The sequence below is a fragment of the Elephas maximus genome, chromosome 1, assembly GCF_024166365.1.
Source record: "Elephas maximus indicus isolate mEleMax1 chromosome 1, mEleMax1 primary haplotype, whole genome shotgun sequence".
NCBI classification, from domain to species: Eukaryota; Metazoa; Chordata; class Mammalia; order Proboscidea; family Elephantidae; genus Elephas; species Elephas maximus.
In genome coordinates this window covers 1,251,606-1,268,148 of record NC_064819.1, presented here as the reverse complement: position 1 = coordinate 1,268,148, position 16,543 = coordinate 1,251,606, and the positions used below count along the sequence as shown (strand labels likewise).

The 16,543-nt window shown below is 44.3% G+C and overlaps 1 protein-coding gene across 8 annotated transcripts in view; it reads right to left on the bottom strand.

Annotated features, from left to right (window-relative positions):
- SLC35A5 (solute carrier family 35 member A5) overlaps positions 1-16,543 on the bottom strand; it is a 30,193-nt gene that overhangs the window by 12,052 nt on the left and 1,598 nt on the right. For 3 of the 8 annotated variants that reach the window (XM_049876090.1, XM_049876139.1, XM_049876111.1), the window contains exons 2-5: positions 13,803-13,951; positions 8,122-8,220; positions 5,886-6,019; positions 3,132-3,199 (exon numbers count right to left, since the gene is read on the bottom strand). In XM_049876090.1, the coding sequence (XP_049732047.1) occupies positions 3,132-3,199; positions 5,886-6,019; positions 8,122-8,220; positions 13,803-13,951 (450 nt within the window). Of the gene's footprint in view, positions 1-3,131; positions 3,200-5,885; positions 6,020-8,121; positions 8,221-13,802; positions 13,952-14,686; positions 16,283-16,543 lie in introns of those variants that run through there. The other 5 variants (XM_049876129.1, XM_049876120.1, XM_049876148.1 and 2 more) reach the window with 3 other exon arrangements.

Sequence of the window (16,543 nt, the reverse complement as noted above, 5' to 3'; positions counted from 1 at the left end):
GCTCCAAAACCTCAATGTTCAGGTTAATGCTACTTCCCACAGCCAAGACAGACAAGATCACAGGATTTTGCCAAGGCTCAGGAGGAAGCCAGTGAGGTCTCGGGCCCAATGCCTGCTCCAGTTTCCTTTGAACTGGGGCTATATGTCAATGAACAAATTGGTACATTCACAGAGAGTTCCCCAGAAAAGACAACAGAGCTTTGGGATGGTGATACTTCACTTGTTCCCACTATCAAATTCTTCCAACTAATCCTTGCATTAGTCCTAGGCTTATTTTTCCTACATCTGTAGCCTCATATTCTTTATCTGTATGGGAACCGGTGTATGACGTCAAGCTCATAAGGCAACAGCTTTACTAACATAGATGAAAAATGAATGAGTTGAGGCAAACAAATTAAGTATGCCATAGAATGCTTACACGGCTGTGCCTAGACCAAGATTTCACTGCCAATGGCAAAACAGTCAAATGATGCATAACCAATTGACTGGGTAGGGACAGACAAAAGACACACTAAACCAACAAAAAGATCAAAACAACAACCTTAAATGGATTTACAGTGTAATACAATACTGAAAAGACATTCTCATAAAAGATATTATTAGAACAATGTTCACATTATTTCATCTATTTAGAGTAGCTTTAGTGTTGATTTTTCAATCAGTCAAATGAAGACCTACTCAGTGAGCTAAGTTATCGCTTGTGGAAACAGAAAAGATGGAGGGGTTTTATTGTTTCTTTAATGTAAATACCTTCCAGTAATGTAAACAAACAAGGACTGAAACAAAGACGTGAAAAACAAAGCAAACGCGTGTCTGAGATCTACACTGCTGCTCAGAAGACTAGGAGGTAAAGTACATGGAAGAAAAATTAACTATAAAATCTATACCAATGTTCATCATTATTAAAACTAGCAATAATTCAATCGGTATTTTTATAATTAGCAATATTAAAAGCAAACATTTAAAGTTTACAGTATAGATTTTTGATTCGGTTAAACTAAGAATTAACTTTCTTAATACAAAGAGTTAAATGCTTAACATTTTAACAGGAGATCTTTACTGTGGGGCAGAGCTAAGCCTACTGGCCAGTTTCAAGTAGGGCAATCCGTACATTCTATCTTCTCTTTGCTAAGTTCAATTTTAAATTGATGTTATTTTTACAGAACACTTGTATATAATAGCTTACTTACAGTACCATGTGTGCTCATAAATTGTAATTTCATAGAAAAAAATATTTTTACTTCAAGATATCTTTGAGAGTTTTGCTCCCTTATTAAATACTGAGCATTTTATTATGCCTTGCGGTCAATTTTTTCCCCTCTTTGGAAATGCATTTCTCATTTTATCCCAGGAATCAATACAAAAATATCATTGCTGACATTCATTTTCTCAGAAGCCAACTTTTTATCCTTCCAAGTGAGCTACAGGTCAACTTCCAAAAGGCTTCAGAACATTTTGAATAGTGTTCTTTAAATTGCAAGTTAAATATTTTTCATAATTCGTAAAGAAAAAGAAAAACGGGATGCATAACGCATATTTCAATGTACTCCAACATTTGAATTGGACTAAATGTAATGTTCTGCTGCTATTCATGAGGTTTTCACTGGCTAATGCTTTTCAAAAGTAGACTGCTGGGTCCTTCTTCCTAGTCTGTCTTAGTCTGGAAGCTCCCCTGAAAGCTGTCCTCCATGGGTGACGCTGGTGGTACCTGAATGCCGGTGGCATAGCTTCCAGCATCACGGCAACACGCAAGCCTCCACAGTACGACAAACTGATGGACACGGCAAAGAATACTGAATATACCATGGACTGCCAAAAGAATGAACGAATCTGTCTCGGAAGAAGTACAACCAGAATGCTCCTTAGAAGCAAGGATGGTGAGACTGCGTCTTACATACTTTGGACATGTTGTCAGGATCCATCAGTCCCTGGAGAAGGACATCATGCTTGGCAGAGTGCAGGGTCAGCGGAAAAGAGGAAGACCCTCAACAAGGTGGACTGACACAGCGGCTGCAATAATGAGCTCAAGCATAACAACGATTGTTTAAGGATGGCGCAGGACCGGGCAGTGTTTCGTTCTCTTGTGCACAGGGTCGCTATGAGTCAGAACCGACTCGATGGCACCTAACAGCGACAACAACAAATGTAATGTTCGTTTCCTCCCCCCATCTTTCACGCTAACTATTAAATTGAATGTTTCCTCAGGTTAAAAGAAAATGTTTCATGGATTCCATATACCGGAGAGCAGCAGGTTCATTAATTCATGTACTGAATTTATCTTCAGGCCTAAATGCCAAGTCATTCTTCTCCTCTACATACAAACGTGAAGGAGCACACTCACACGGCACAGTGAGAAACAAGAAATTAGAAGGAGACAGTGAGCGGAAAATTAAAAGGACAACCACGACAAATACGACAAGAAGGTGCTTTTATTTTTATCATCATCACCATCACCCCCACGTAACAAATTAAGCTGGAGTTAAGTCCCCACCAGACCGTCTCTCATCCTTCTTTAGGGCACACCCCGGTCCTCCCTTCCAGGCAGAGCCTATTTACCCAAAAGGAGTCACGCTATTCAGGGGTCCTCCTGGAGCTAGGGAAGACTGGCCATGGCCTTTCGAAAAATTAAAAAACCCAGCACTCTTCCTCTCTAACCTAAACTCTAAACGTGAAGATTCCTCGTTCAAGTTCTCTGCCTTAAATCACGTACTTATCTCGAGTCATGTAATGATGAATTTGTCACCCTTCATCACCTCCAAACTCCAAATCACAAACGTACCAATAATCTTTGGAGCCTCCTGGTTTCCCATTAATGCAGAGCGATTCTGCCAAAGCAGCTGCTCATGAATTTTGTTGAAAACTCAGCACTAAAACTTAAGACAGCAATTATAACTCAGTCGATTCTCTTTTTCATGTGATGCTCAAAACTTTCCAACATCTTGTTACAGAGGTTTCAGTCAGGCTAGCAGCGGAGCAGTTTCCAGCAGTTAAACAACTTGCTCGACACACAAAACCAACTCAGCATAAAATCCCGGCCCTGGGACCTGAGGGTTCTGAGCCCTGGGTGTATCACTGCACCGAGGCTGGGCCCTTTCAAAGGAGGGTATAGGCTCCCACAGTGAATTACTTACTTCAGCACTATCCTGAATAGAAGAGCTGTTGTTATAATGCTAAAATTCGAGAAGAGAACAGCCATGGCCTAGAAAGAAAGAGAAGATAGGGTTACAATCCAAACAAAGTACTGACCTCAGAAATCTCCCAGCTTGCTGGCTCACCTGACAAAAAAAGCTTTTGGTCAAAAGCCAGAGGGGTGATAAGGGCAGTTATTTCACTAGCGGATTCAATTTCATTTTTATCGCTTGCTAAGTTTATTCAGATATGATCAAATGGTTGCAAAGCCTTTGAAAATAGGTTTACATCCGGCGAATGCCGGTGAAAATAACCTGCGCGTGCAGATCGGAGGTCCTCCCACCCAAAGGCTCAGCTCTGAAAGTAACGGCTGCTGTCTTACCAAGTACTTCTTCAAGCTCTCAATGCTCTTTACAGACCTTTAGTGGCGCCTCCACAGCTAGACAGAGGGCAGGTACTGAGAGGCCCACTGAAATGGGCAGAACACGGAAGCACAGGTTTTTAGGCATCTTTACTGTTCAAGGAATAAAATCCATTTTTTTGGTTGAACTGAAGTGACTGAACACCAAACTCCTATCTGACAGTTCTTTGGATTTATTTAAGTTACTTTAAATACTTAGAAGTGCGTTAGCCAGATCTTACAAAGACTTGTTCTTGTGATTTCAGTCCCATTTCACATATGAGCCTATTCATCTGAATAAATATATACTTTGCTCAGAAAGTAGAAAACAGTATCACCGCTCCCCATAACCGGACCTGACAACACTAGTAATTACTTTTAACACCAGTCCCGCTGATTTGTCACCCTGCCTTCCTCCTTGCTGCCACTTTAAGTTGATTAAACCCCGAGAGTACCCATAGTCTTATACAATCACTGTGACAGCCAACATGGCTGACGGGCAGCAGAACTGAAGAAATAAGAGCAGACACCGAGCAACAATTCCAAGAATATAACACTGCTGTTTTTCTATTGAATTTTTATGGGAATCAACATTTGAGGTTTTCTCAGTGTATTTCTCTGCAGACAAATGCTTCTGAGCCGCCACTTACAATAAAGAGTAAGAGCTGAGGAGGAAAGAAAGAGAGGCTGGTAAGGGGACGTGGTGGCCGTGATCAGTCAATACGAGCAACACAAATGCATCCAGCCAAGCAGACTAGCTGGAGTGGTAAACTCCGAACACTTTCCAAACTCTTTTATCAAGTGGTGTGGAATAAATAAAACACCAGAGCTCTCTGCTCCAAACCTTCTCTGCCTCTCTCTTTCCCCCCACCCAGCTGGCGATCCAGTGCGCCAACTGGTTATTTCTCAACACCTGTGGATGCACACAATCAGAAAGGAAGAGCAAAGCAATAACCTGGAAGAAGAACAGGGAAGTTGCAGTCTTGCTTTGGCACCAGTAACCAAGGCCTAATTTAGAACTCATCTGTTTAATATAAATAAAAGACAACAAATGTGTTTACTGAACGTGAGTAAGTACCTTGTAGGATATAGGGATTCTCAGATCTGAAAACACAGAAAGCGGAAGGAAGAATTTATAGAAGGATACCCTGGTAGCGTAGTGGTTAAGTGCTATGGCTGCTAACCAAAAGGTCAGCAGTTCGAATCCACCAGGCACTCCTTGGAAACTCTATGGGGCAGTTCTACTCTGTCCTACAGGATCACTATGAGTCAGAATCGACTCGACGGCAGTGGGTTGGCTGGTTTACATTCTAGGTGAACTGAGCACTTGCTAGTAGCATGGATCACAGGGCTGAAAGAACTTCCAGTCATCAACTGTCCCAGGCCCCTGCCTTTGGGCCCGAATGGTATCACTGTTCTATTTTACAGATGTGGCAAGTGAAACCTGGGCCAGTTGGGACCTTCCAGTCACACAGCTTCTGAACTGTGGGCAAAAGTCAAGCTCCTGTCTTCTACTTCAGGGCTCTTTCTATCACAGCATGTCACTCAGCTGTTTTCATCCCACTCCAAACTAAGGTGGCCACATGTAAGAGGCTTCACACGGAAGACTAGTACTAATGAAAATCTACTTACAATCAAAATGCCCGAATTTATTTTTTAAAGAAATCTGCAACATTTTGGCAACAAAGGCAACTGGGAGCTTGATTTTATAAAATACTGGGAAAATACGCACATGATCTGAACTGAGTACATAAAGGCAGAAAGAAGACCAAACATGAATCCTGATTACCAATGGCTCTCCAAGTTGAGACAAAGGATGCCGAGAGCGATGAGAAGTATTCTTAGTGTTATGAGTTACAGATGGCATTTATCCGTACCCTCAAAGAACATATTAATAAAAGGATTAAAGAAAAAACAAACATATGTACAAATAAAACACATACAAACTACATTAAAACGAGGCTAAGAGAGCACACAGAATGTATAACCTTCTGAGTTAATCACGGAAGCCTGTCTGGAAGTCCTACATGCTGAAGTTAACGCTAGACGCTGGTGGCTACAGGATGCTCAAGAAATGGGCAGACTGGTTAAGGTTTCAGGAGGCAACTGCAGCTCCTCGGCCAATAGGGCAATCCCCTAGAGCAGTACGCACAGTTGAATGCAGTCATGTTTGACAGAAAGAGACCCTGGCAAGCAGGCTGGTCATTCAGTGTTCAGATGATTCTGGGAAAACCTGAGGAAGGCCACCGAGGGCAACGGAAAATGAAGAGTGCCAAGGAAAATGATGAAAAAGAACAATTAGTTCTGGGATTCTCCGTGTTATTCCACTGTGGTTTTCTTTGTCGTATTTACTTACAGGCTGAAGGTAGGACAGTACGTAGAAGATAATCAAGTTATCCAGGAAGTACAGGAAGGCGGGAATGGACCACTTCATGAAACTGGAGACTTCCTTCCAGGAAGCACATCCCAAGTTTCTACTTTGATGATCTTCTTAAAAAACAAACAAACAAACCGAAAACACTGTTATAAATCAACAGTCTTGATGAGAAGGCTGCATCCTGAGAAAGTACACTGCATTTGATTACTGACACAATAGTTTACAATGGGCATTACGAACTTGCCTCTGGGAGTGACTATCAGCCTTAGGAAGTCAAGACAATCACTGCCTGCCTCGCTGCCCTTCCTCGCTGACAGCCAGCAGCATGTCTGGGATACGGTGCTCCTGATGCCCCTGAGCGTGGGACACAACAGGTAACACTTAAGATGGCTCAGGACAGACGTACGGTTTCTCGACTACTCGGAGAGCAGAAGGCCGAGAAGGAGATCAACAAGTTAAAACAAGTAGAAAACATATGATGTCTTCATTCTGGGATTTTTCTTGTCTTCCAGGTAAGGGAGACGCTAAGTGGAAATTTACATTTATGGGACTAGAGAAAATGAGCTTTTACTAGTCCCAGTATGGGTCACTGTCCCATCTCCAGATTTACAAAACCTGAGGAAGGCACAGTAACAGAAAATGTGAAATGAATAGGTAGAAAACAGAAGCAATTTTAGTTTAAGCCCTGCAAACAATGCATGAATTTCATGAGATTAAGAAATACATTCCACTAATAAGAAATTCTGTGCCAATTGTGTCATGGCTTGAATTGTGTCCCCCCAAAATATCTGTCAACTTAGCTGGGCCATGAGTCCCAGTACTGTGTGACTGTCCACCATTTTATGTGATTTCCCTGTCTGTTGTAAATCCTATCACTATGACGAAACGAAATGGATTAGTGGCAGTTATATTGATGAGATACACAAGGTTAGATAGTGTCTCAAACCAATCTCTTTGAGATGTAAAAGAGACAGACAGGGAACCCCATACCACCAAGGAAGCAGAGGGCATCCTTTGGACCTGAGGTTCCTCACTGAGACGCTCCCAGACCAAGGGAAGACTGATGACAAGGACCTTCCTCCAGAGCTGACAGAGAGAGAAGAGAAAGCCCTCCCCTGGAGCTGGCACCCTGAATTCAGATTTCTAGCCTACTGGACCGTGAGGGAATAAACTTCTCTTTGTTAAAGCCACCCACTTGTGGTATTTGTTATAGCAGCACTAAATGACTAAGATAGACTGCAACCCTTGAGTGTGAAAAGACATCTTTCCGGACAACCTTTATACTCTAAATCCTATGTTTACCTCATGTGGGAAGGAAGATCAAAGTGACAAGAGAGAGCAAACGCTCAATGAGGTGAAGCCCAGCCCCTGGGTGGTGCGAACAGTTAATGTGTTCAGCAGCTAACTGAAAGGTTAGAGGTTCAAGGTCACCCACAGGTGCCTTGAAAGAAAGGCCTGGTGATCTACTTCCAAAAAATCAACCACTGAAAACCCTACGGAGCACAGTTCTGCTCTGACACACAAGGGGCTGTCGTGAGTTGGAATCGACCAGACAGTGATTTATCATGGTGGTGGGAGGCTACGTGTTCCACAGAGCACTCAATACTTTACAAACATTATCTAATCATTTGAGGAAGGGCTTGCTATCCCTGTTTGATTCCTGAGGAAACTGAAGCTAAGAGAAGGTAAATAATCCACCCTAGAGCGGTCTGGGGGACTCCAGCGCACTAAGCCGCCGCCCCTGCAGGACGCGGGAACTGATTTCAATATGCTACGTGTCAGAGGGCACAGTGATGCAGAAGATCTGCTGTGTGACCCAGCACAGGAACAGTTAACACGGTGGAGTAATGGGCAGGCACCAGGAAACCTGGGGTGGAGTCCAGGCTCTGCCCCTTCCTACCCATCCTGCTTCTCCATCCGTAAAATACGGGCAATCCTGCTTACTGCCCAAGTGCTGTGAGCATTCGACCAGGTAATAAATACTAAAAAAAAAAAATTTTTAAATACTAAAGCATCTGTAAATGTCATATTGCTCTCCAAGTACTAATACCAACACCTACTATTATCATTAATAAAAATATCCTGCTTGTACCTTAGCTTCCTCATATGTAAAAGTAATGGGCTGGACTAATTAACACAATATGTTTCAGTCCTAAAAATATTTTGATTTTGTGATTTTTTTTAAACAGATACATAATACCATTTCAAGACTCACCTTTCTTTATAACCCAGAATGACACGAGCACACAGAAAACAAGCTTTACCAGTTCTGAGCAAATGTTCACGGTGGTTGGAAGATAATCATATTTGTTCTCTGAAATGTAACAGAAATGATTAATTTTAACTATATATTTCCCTCAAGATAATGCTTATGTACAGTTCATCGTTTCTAATTATTTTTAGACTTAAAAGTTGGATTTTAACATTAGTTATATTAAGCCTTATCCAGTTGGTTGTGCTCTATATGGATTCTTGAATCAATTCCCCTAACGTATTACCTATTCCTACCTCCTTCAGCTTTTTTTATTATCCTTGAATTTGATCGATATGCCTCTCATACTTTCATCCCAGTTGCTGATATATGTGTTGAGGAGGCCAGGACAAAGGCCAAGAAAGCTGAGAGGCATGGTGTCGACCCTGTCTTCAAAACACGACCATTAATCAAGACTCTCTGGGTCTGGCTCATCAACCAGTGAGGAAACACCTGGCTGAGTTATTACCCAGCTCATGGTTCTTCTCATGTCACTTGTTTGCCTTGCTCCAATTGAGATACATTCAATGTATAATATTCTCTTAACTCAGCTTTCCAATTTATTTCCTGTCATGGCACACATAGAAAACGTCAATGTTTCTTCAGCACTTGGGGCTAACAGGTATGTTAGGGTAAAAACAGCAAGCTACTTACGGCAAGAAGCGGCTGGCCCAGGGCTCGGCTACCCCCAGGGCTGAGAGGAAATACTTTGGCACATTCAAACCCCTTCACCAGCTGGGAAGCTAAGTCCTAACTTAGAATTCAATCTAATTAGGAAACAAGGTCTGGTTAGCACAGCTTGGCCTTAGCAGTTACCAGTTTTTTCAAAACGCTTACAAACAACTTAGTTTATGATTTTGCCAAGGACAGGCACAAACTTTATTAGGCCCAATGTTCAGGAATGCATTTTCTCTCTTCGGAAAATATCTGCTTATTCTTCTTGGTCATCATACAAAAAACAAAACCAGCAAAGCACAGGGTGGGAAAAAGCCAAGGTGACAGTCTCTCCATCCAGAACATCCTTTCTTCAGAGTCTTTCTTCCTCTTTTCTGCGGTCTCCCCTGACCTGAACCTAAGCAGACTCATCCTTTACTCCTCCCTGCTCCGTCGCACCCACGACAGTTACTTGCCCCACTGCTTTACAGTTACTTTTATGCATCTGTCTTACCCCCAGAACGTAAGCTCCCCATGAGAACGGACCATGTGGTCCCCTTCATGTGAGTGGCACTTTCCGGTGTCCCATGCGAAACAGGCACTTAATGTTAACCTGAATTTAAACATTTCACGAAATAAACATGTGCCTGCCAGGCTTTCCCCATTATTCAAAGCCTGGTTAAAACATCTCCTCCTTCCTTTTCTAAGGTCAAAGCCAGACCTAAATCCCAGTTATCATCCAGTGACAATTTGCATTGATCACTCTCATGTTGAAGAAGACAATTAAGGGCAGACATCTTACTTTGATTTTAAGGTTTTTTTCATCTAGGAAACCAGATATTAACTGTAAAAAGCCTGACCCAAGCTGCAAAAAGCCTCCTAGATGCTGCTCTACCACAACATAAATTTGTCTTTTCCTGCTACCAAAGGATAGTCAACAACCATTACCTCCTGAATTTAGCTAGAAAAGACTTTGTTAGTTCTGGTTAGGTGCTGTCGAGTTGGTTTCAACTCATAGTGATCCTACAGGACAGAGCAGAACTGCCTCAGAGGGTTTCTAAGGAGTCACTGATGAATTCAAACTGCTGACCTTTCGGTTAGCAGCCTGAGCTCTTAATCACTGCGCCACCAGCACTCCAAAAAAAGACTCTAGGCTCTGCTAATTTAAATCTCAGAAAGTCTCATAACTGCAGGTGGGTGGAGGGCCAAATTTTTATCAACCAGGCCAGGGGCCACCTAGTAACCTGATATCAGCTGATCTCAGTACAAGGCAGAAGGCTGAAAACAACAACAACAAACAAACCCACTGCCATCAGGTACATTCCAACTCACAGAGACCCTACAAAACAGAGCAGAAACCCCCACAGGGCTTCCCAGGCTGTAATCTTTATGGAAGCAGATTGCCACGTCTCTCTCCTGCAGAGCAGCTGGTGGGTTCAAACTGCCAAGTGAACTGAGTGCTTAACCACCACACCACCAGAAAAGGCTCCCTGAAATTTCCATTTCATCAGAATCCAAAGAATCAAGCATGATCTTGCAAGAGAGGGAGACAGGCTTAATTCCGGCAGCCCTAGACGCTGCTTCTTCAGTTTCTTTTTCAACTACACACCGTATTTCTCCACCTCTCTGCTGCTGCTGAGCTGACTCTCTCTCATGTCTCTATTCAGCAGTAAGGCTGGGTGGGTTCACGCTGCCAACCTTAGATTAGTGGTTAGTGCAAACCATTTGTGCCACCTAGGGACGATACTTTCTCCATCCCTCCCTAAATAGCAATCGGTGTCCATTATCTCTACTTTACCCAGGTCCCTAGGTGGCACAAACGGTTTCCACTCAACTGCGAACCTGAAGGTTGGCGGTTCGAACTCACCCTGCAGCACTGCAGAAGAAAAGGCCTGGCGATCTGTTTCCATTAAGGTTACACCCAAGAAAACCCAATGGAGTAGATCTATCCTGTAACACATGGGGTCGCCATGAGTGGGAACTGACTCCAAGACAGCTAACAATCACCACGATCACTTTACCCCCTTCACATTCAGTTTCTTGTTCCCAAGCAGTCTGGTTTCTGATTCCATTACTGTACTCAAGCTATGTGGTCAAGGAGATTACCAAACACCTTCTAATCGCTAATTCCAAACTGTGGCCCTGGAGTTGATTCTGACTCATAGCTACCCCGCACTCCAATTCCAAAGGACAAGTTTGAAACCGTATCTTATCTTGACCTTGCAGTTCACTTGGTCTTTTACTGTTTTGTGTGTTTCTACAAGTCTAAGTACATCTGGACAATGAATAAGGAAGACTGAAGAAGAACTGATGCCTTTGAATTGTGGTGCTGGGAAAGGATATTGAATATACTATGGACTGCCAAAAGAACAAACAAACCTGTCTTAGAAGTACAACCAGAATGCTCCTTAGAAGCAAGGATGGTGAGACTACGTCTTACACACTTTGGACATGTTGTCAAGAGGGATCAGTCCCTGGAGAAGGACAACATGCTTGGCAGAGTACAGGGTCAGCGGAAGAGAAGAAAACCCTCAGCAAGGTGGAATGACACAGTGGCTGCAACAATAAGCTCAAGCGTAACAACGACTGTAAGGATGGCTCAGGACCAGACAGTGTTTCGTTCTGTTGTGCAGAGGGTCGCTATGAGTCGGAGCTGACTCGACAGCACCTAACGACAACAAGTGCATCTAGTTCTCACACCTCCCTAACAATTCTTTCTTAATGTCTTTTATAGTCTCTTTTAAATGTTGACATTCCTTAGACCTATCCGAGGCGCTCTGCTTCTCATTCTACAGTGCTTGCTCTGAATACGCCTTCCTCTCCCAAGGAACCCTGGTGGTACAGTGGTTAAAGAGCTCAGCTGCTAACTAAAAGGTCAGCAGTTCAAACCTACCAGCTGCTCTTCGGAAATCCTCTGGGGCGGTTCTACTCTGTCCTATGGGGTCACTATGAGTTGGAATCCACCCGACAGCAACGGGTTCTCCCATTAACATTAGTGGCCCTGAAACTAGACTGAAAATATTTAACTTACTTCCCACTAGACTATCCACGTGAATAACTATCCCCATTCGCTTCTTTAATTGGTATTTCCTTCACATGCTCGATGTGTCAACGCTGCAGGACTCTGCAAAGAACAAGGACGTAGCTCCTGGCCTTTTGGAAGGCACGTAACTAGAACTATGTAACCTCAGAACTCTGCCCCGACTTGTTCTTCCTCCTGAGTCCCCATCTCAGCCGAGACACCGTCAATCCACTCAGCATCCAAACCAGGAACGTTTGAGCTCTCCACCATTTCTTTTTCAATCCCCACAGTCAGTATACCCTCCAAGTCCTGTGTTCCTAAATCTACCCACAGCCCATCCCTACTTGCAAAGCCTGTGTGAAGTTTTCATCATCTGTGGCTTGACTGTGCAATGAAGCCTTGACTGGTGGCTGCCCTGCTCTTAGTCTCTTTCCTTTCAGTCCATCCTCCACGCAGCAGCCACAGTAATCTTCCTGGTGTTATTCCTTCGGTTTACTGTCCTGCTAGGATTCCTTGGCCCTTAGCCACCTGATTATGACTTCTCTCTCCAGACAAGCACTCCTTCTCCTTCTCCTCCAAGTCTTTAAATTTTTTGCTTAGTAATTCTGAACTACCTGTTCTCATCACATACCCTGCTTCTTTATGACCCTATTCCTTTTCATAAGCTGCTGTCTCTGTTTGGTGTATCTCTGGCCACTCTGTCTTCTTTAGGATCAGCTATCACCTAACTGGGGAAGTGTTCCCTGGCCCCTCTGAACTCCACACCTTCCCCTCCCAAATAAAATCTACCACTTCCTCCTCTAGACTACCTCGGTATCTGCTGCCCATTTCTAAGGCAGTCTGGTGGTGCAGTGGTTAAAGTGCTCAGCTGCTGACTAAAAGGTCGGTGGTTCAAACCTACCAGCAGCTCCACAGGAAAAAGATGTAGCAGTCTGCTTCCGTAGAGATTAAAACCAAAAGACCAAACCTGTTGCCATCAAGGCGATTCCGACTCATAGCAACCCTATAAGACTAAGTAGAACTGCCCCATACAGTTTCCAAGAAGCACCTGGTGGATCTGAACTGCCAACCTTTTGGTTAGCAGCCGTAGCTCTTAACCACTACGCCACCAGGGTTTCCCTATAAAGATTACAACCTTGGAAACCCTACGGGGCAGTTCTACTCTGTCCTACAGGGGCACTATGAGTCGGAATCAGCTCGATGGTGATGCTTTTTGGTTTTGGTTTCTGCCTACCTCTATTACTGCGTTGACTGTATTTTCATGGTGTGTTTACATGTATGCCTCCTTTAATAAAATCAGTTTTAGAGCACAAGGTCCTCATCTTACCTTCTTTGAAACCTACCAGTAACACTTAGCCCAGTGCCTGACAAATAAATGTGAACAGAAAGAGAGACTTAGATACACATCTGACTCCCCAAGCAGACTGACATAATGACTGCATGTGTCCTCAATAAATAGTGTGGGTACTCTATTTAGTTTTGTGGAATTATATTAAATTTGCTTAAATACAAACTATTACATTTTAAACAAAAAGAACAATCCCTGAGAAAATATTTATCAAAGCTGGTCATCTGGCCCGTTCCACTGTCCCACTGATATGCCACCTTGCAAATGTCAAATGTCCTAACAAATATATGGTGCTTCCTTCAAAATATGCTATAACTGTACGTATTGTCGCAGGCCCAGAAACACCTGTGGACTGAAGCAACGTTCTCATGTAAAGGTCTGACCTGTGCCAACGGGTTATGATTCTGTACCCAACTAACCCAAACTTCACCCCAGCCTCAAACTTTTTCTGATGAAAGAATGAAAGGCCTAAAAAAGTCCAACTTTCCTATGCTTTATTGGTCACGTGAAGTAGAGTGCTCGATGTTATTACACCATTTTATACACCAAGACACTGATGACAAGGGTCATGGTGTGTGATAAGATGGAAGCGTTCCACACATACTCCCAGTCTTCGCTTACCTTCGTTGGCGGAATATTTCACCAGCAGGAGGCGACTTGAGCTCAGAGCGATGAATATGGCTCCCAGCAGGAAGGTGTACATTGTGGACAAGGACCACAGCACAGGACGGCCACAGCGCTTGCTTTCCATTCCACTGCTCTTTAACTGTCTTGGAGAGAAGAACGCTTTGTCAGCAAATACTCAAAGACAAATAAGTGTGCACATACAAACCAAAAAAACCAAACCCGCTGCCATCGAGGCGATTCTGACTCACAGTGACCCTTCGGGACAGAGTAGAACTGCGCATGGGGTTTCCAAGGAGGAGCTGGTGGATTCAAACTGCCAACCTTCTGGTTCGCGGTCAAGCTCTTAACCACTGCGCCACCAGGGCTCCAGAACAACAGCAAAGGAATTTTTTTACACGTCTTGGCTATAACTGTATCAGAACAGAGTGGAGGAATACAGGAGAAGCTATAGGAAGGAGATGAAAAAACCATAACCAACAGGAGGGGGAATTCTAGAGACAGAAAAGGCAGGGCCAGATTAGAAGTGCTGACAAAGGGAGCAAGTGAGCAAGGACGCTCTGAGGCTGCACTGGAGGAAAAGAAAACGGCAACTATGAGAAAGCAAACTTTCCTACGTTCTGAAGACAACTAAGCGGATCACCAAGGTACACCAGCCACTAATTCCTAAAATAGTGATTTTCAACTGGGGGTGATTTTGTCCCCAGGGGACATTTGGCAATGTCTAGAGACATTGTTGGTTACCACAATGGGGTAAGTGCTACCAGTATCTAGTGGGTAGCGACCAAGAATGCTGCTAAACATCCTACAATGCACAGGCCACTCCCTAACAAAGAATCGTGTCGTCGTTGCTACGTGCCGTTGAGTTCATTCCAACTCACAGAGATCTTCTTTGTAACAGAACAAAATATTGCCTGGTCCTGCGCCATCCTGACAATCACTGCTGCAGTCACTGTGTCAGTCCATCTCACTGAGAGTCATCCTCTTTTTCGCTGATCCTCCGCTTTATGCTGCATGGTGTCCTTCTGTAAGAACAGCACAAGGGCCGTGTCTGACCTCCTCTAGCTTCACAAAGCGAAAAGAGAATCAAGACCAACAGCCCAAGGCTGATTCCCACGAGGCAGAGGCCAGACAGGCCTTCTCTCTCCCTCCTCTTTACTAATTTTGACATCAACCGTCCCCCCCGCAGCACTCTCCACTTCTCTTCTGGGTTCAACAATTCACTGCCAACGGCCACAGAGAACTCACAGACCATACTCACAGTTATGGGGTTTATCCGGGAAACAACAAGTTACAATTCAGGATCAGGACCGCTCAGGATACAGTTCTTCCATCAAGACAGCCTCTTCCAGGCCGTGCGGCCCCTGCCCAGAGGCCCTCAGCTTTCTCCCTCCGTGGGCTGGGAAGCCTACCGCCCCTGCCCAGAGGCCCTCAGCTTTCTCCCTCCGTGGGCTGGGAAGCCTACCGCCCCTGCCCAGAGGCCCTCAGCTTTCTCCCTCCGTGGGCTGGGAAGCCTACCGCCCCTGCCCAGAGGCCCTCAGCTTTCTCCCTCCGTAGGCTGGGAAGCCTACCGCACCATTTCCTGCTGCAGTTTCTCTGCCACTGCTTCCCGCTGTTTTCAGGGCTACAGTTCTCTGCTTCCTGGGAGCCTCTGAGTGCAGGGACCCAGGGTCCAAAGGATGTGCTGGCTCCTGGCTGTTCTTCCTTGGTGGCGGTAGGATCCTCTGCACTGCCTGCCTTTGCAATGGCTCATTTCAAGCCCAGAAGTATGGCAAAACTGACCAATCCCCTTGGTGGGCTATAATTACCCCATCTGCACATCCCCATCCAATCACTTGGGTGGAGTTACAAGACCATGGCTAGAAAGGCCACACAAAAGCGATCCATTGTACTGCACCTTCTCTAAAGATCGGAACCTCCTAGTAACACGTCCAAAGCAAGTGTGGCAAAGTTTCGCCATCCTTGCTTCTAATGAGCATTCTCTAACCCAAAGTAACAACAGCACCGAAAACAGAGAAATCCTGCCCTAGAAACAGTTGTCTCTGAGTAGTAAAAATGGATAACGTGCTGGGCTGATAACCAAATGGCTGGGCTGATAACCAAATGGTTTGAGTCTACCCAGAGGCAGCTATCTACTTCTGAAAAATCAGCCATTGAAAGCCCTGTGGAGCAGTTCTACTCTGACACACACAGGGTCACTATGAGTCAGAAATGACCTGACAACAACTGGATTACTGGTTTGGCCCTAGAAGCACTGGCAAAGGGCAGATTATGCACAACTCACTTTAACAGTGTCATCAAACATCAGCGTCTCAGGCCGTGGCCAGCTCTGTGACTAGTCTCCAAACAGGTCCACTTCCTTCCCTGTCCTGATCGTCCAGCCGCCGATGCAGGGCACTGTGATTTGTGAACTAGGGAATGGCATGACCTTAATTTAAATACTGCATGTTGAAGACTTCATACACATTACTCCTTGTAATGGCACATGTACACCTTTAGGAGCTCCTGACGATGTTGCTATAACCTCAGCATACGTCATTTCAGAGTGGGAGGTAGTCGTTTCTCAGGTAATATTACCTCTTTCAGAATGGGCAAAAGACCTCTTTAAAGTGCTAAAAAGCAAAGATGTCACCTTGAGGACAACGGTGTGCCTGACCCAAACCATGGTATCTTCAATTGCCTCATATGCGTGCAAAAGCCGGAGAATGAATAAGATAAGACCAAAGAAGAACTGATGC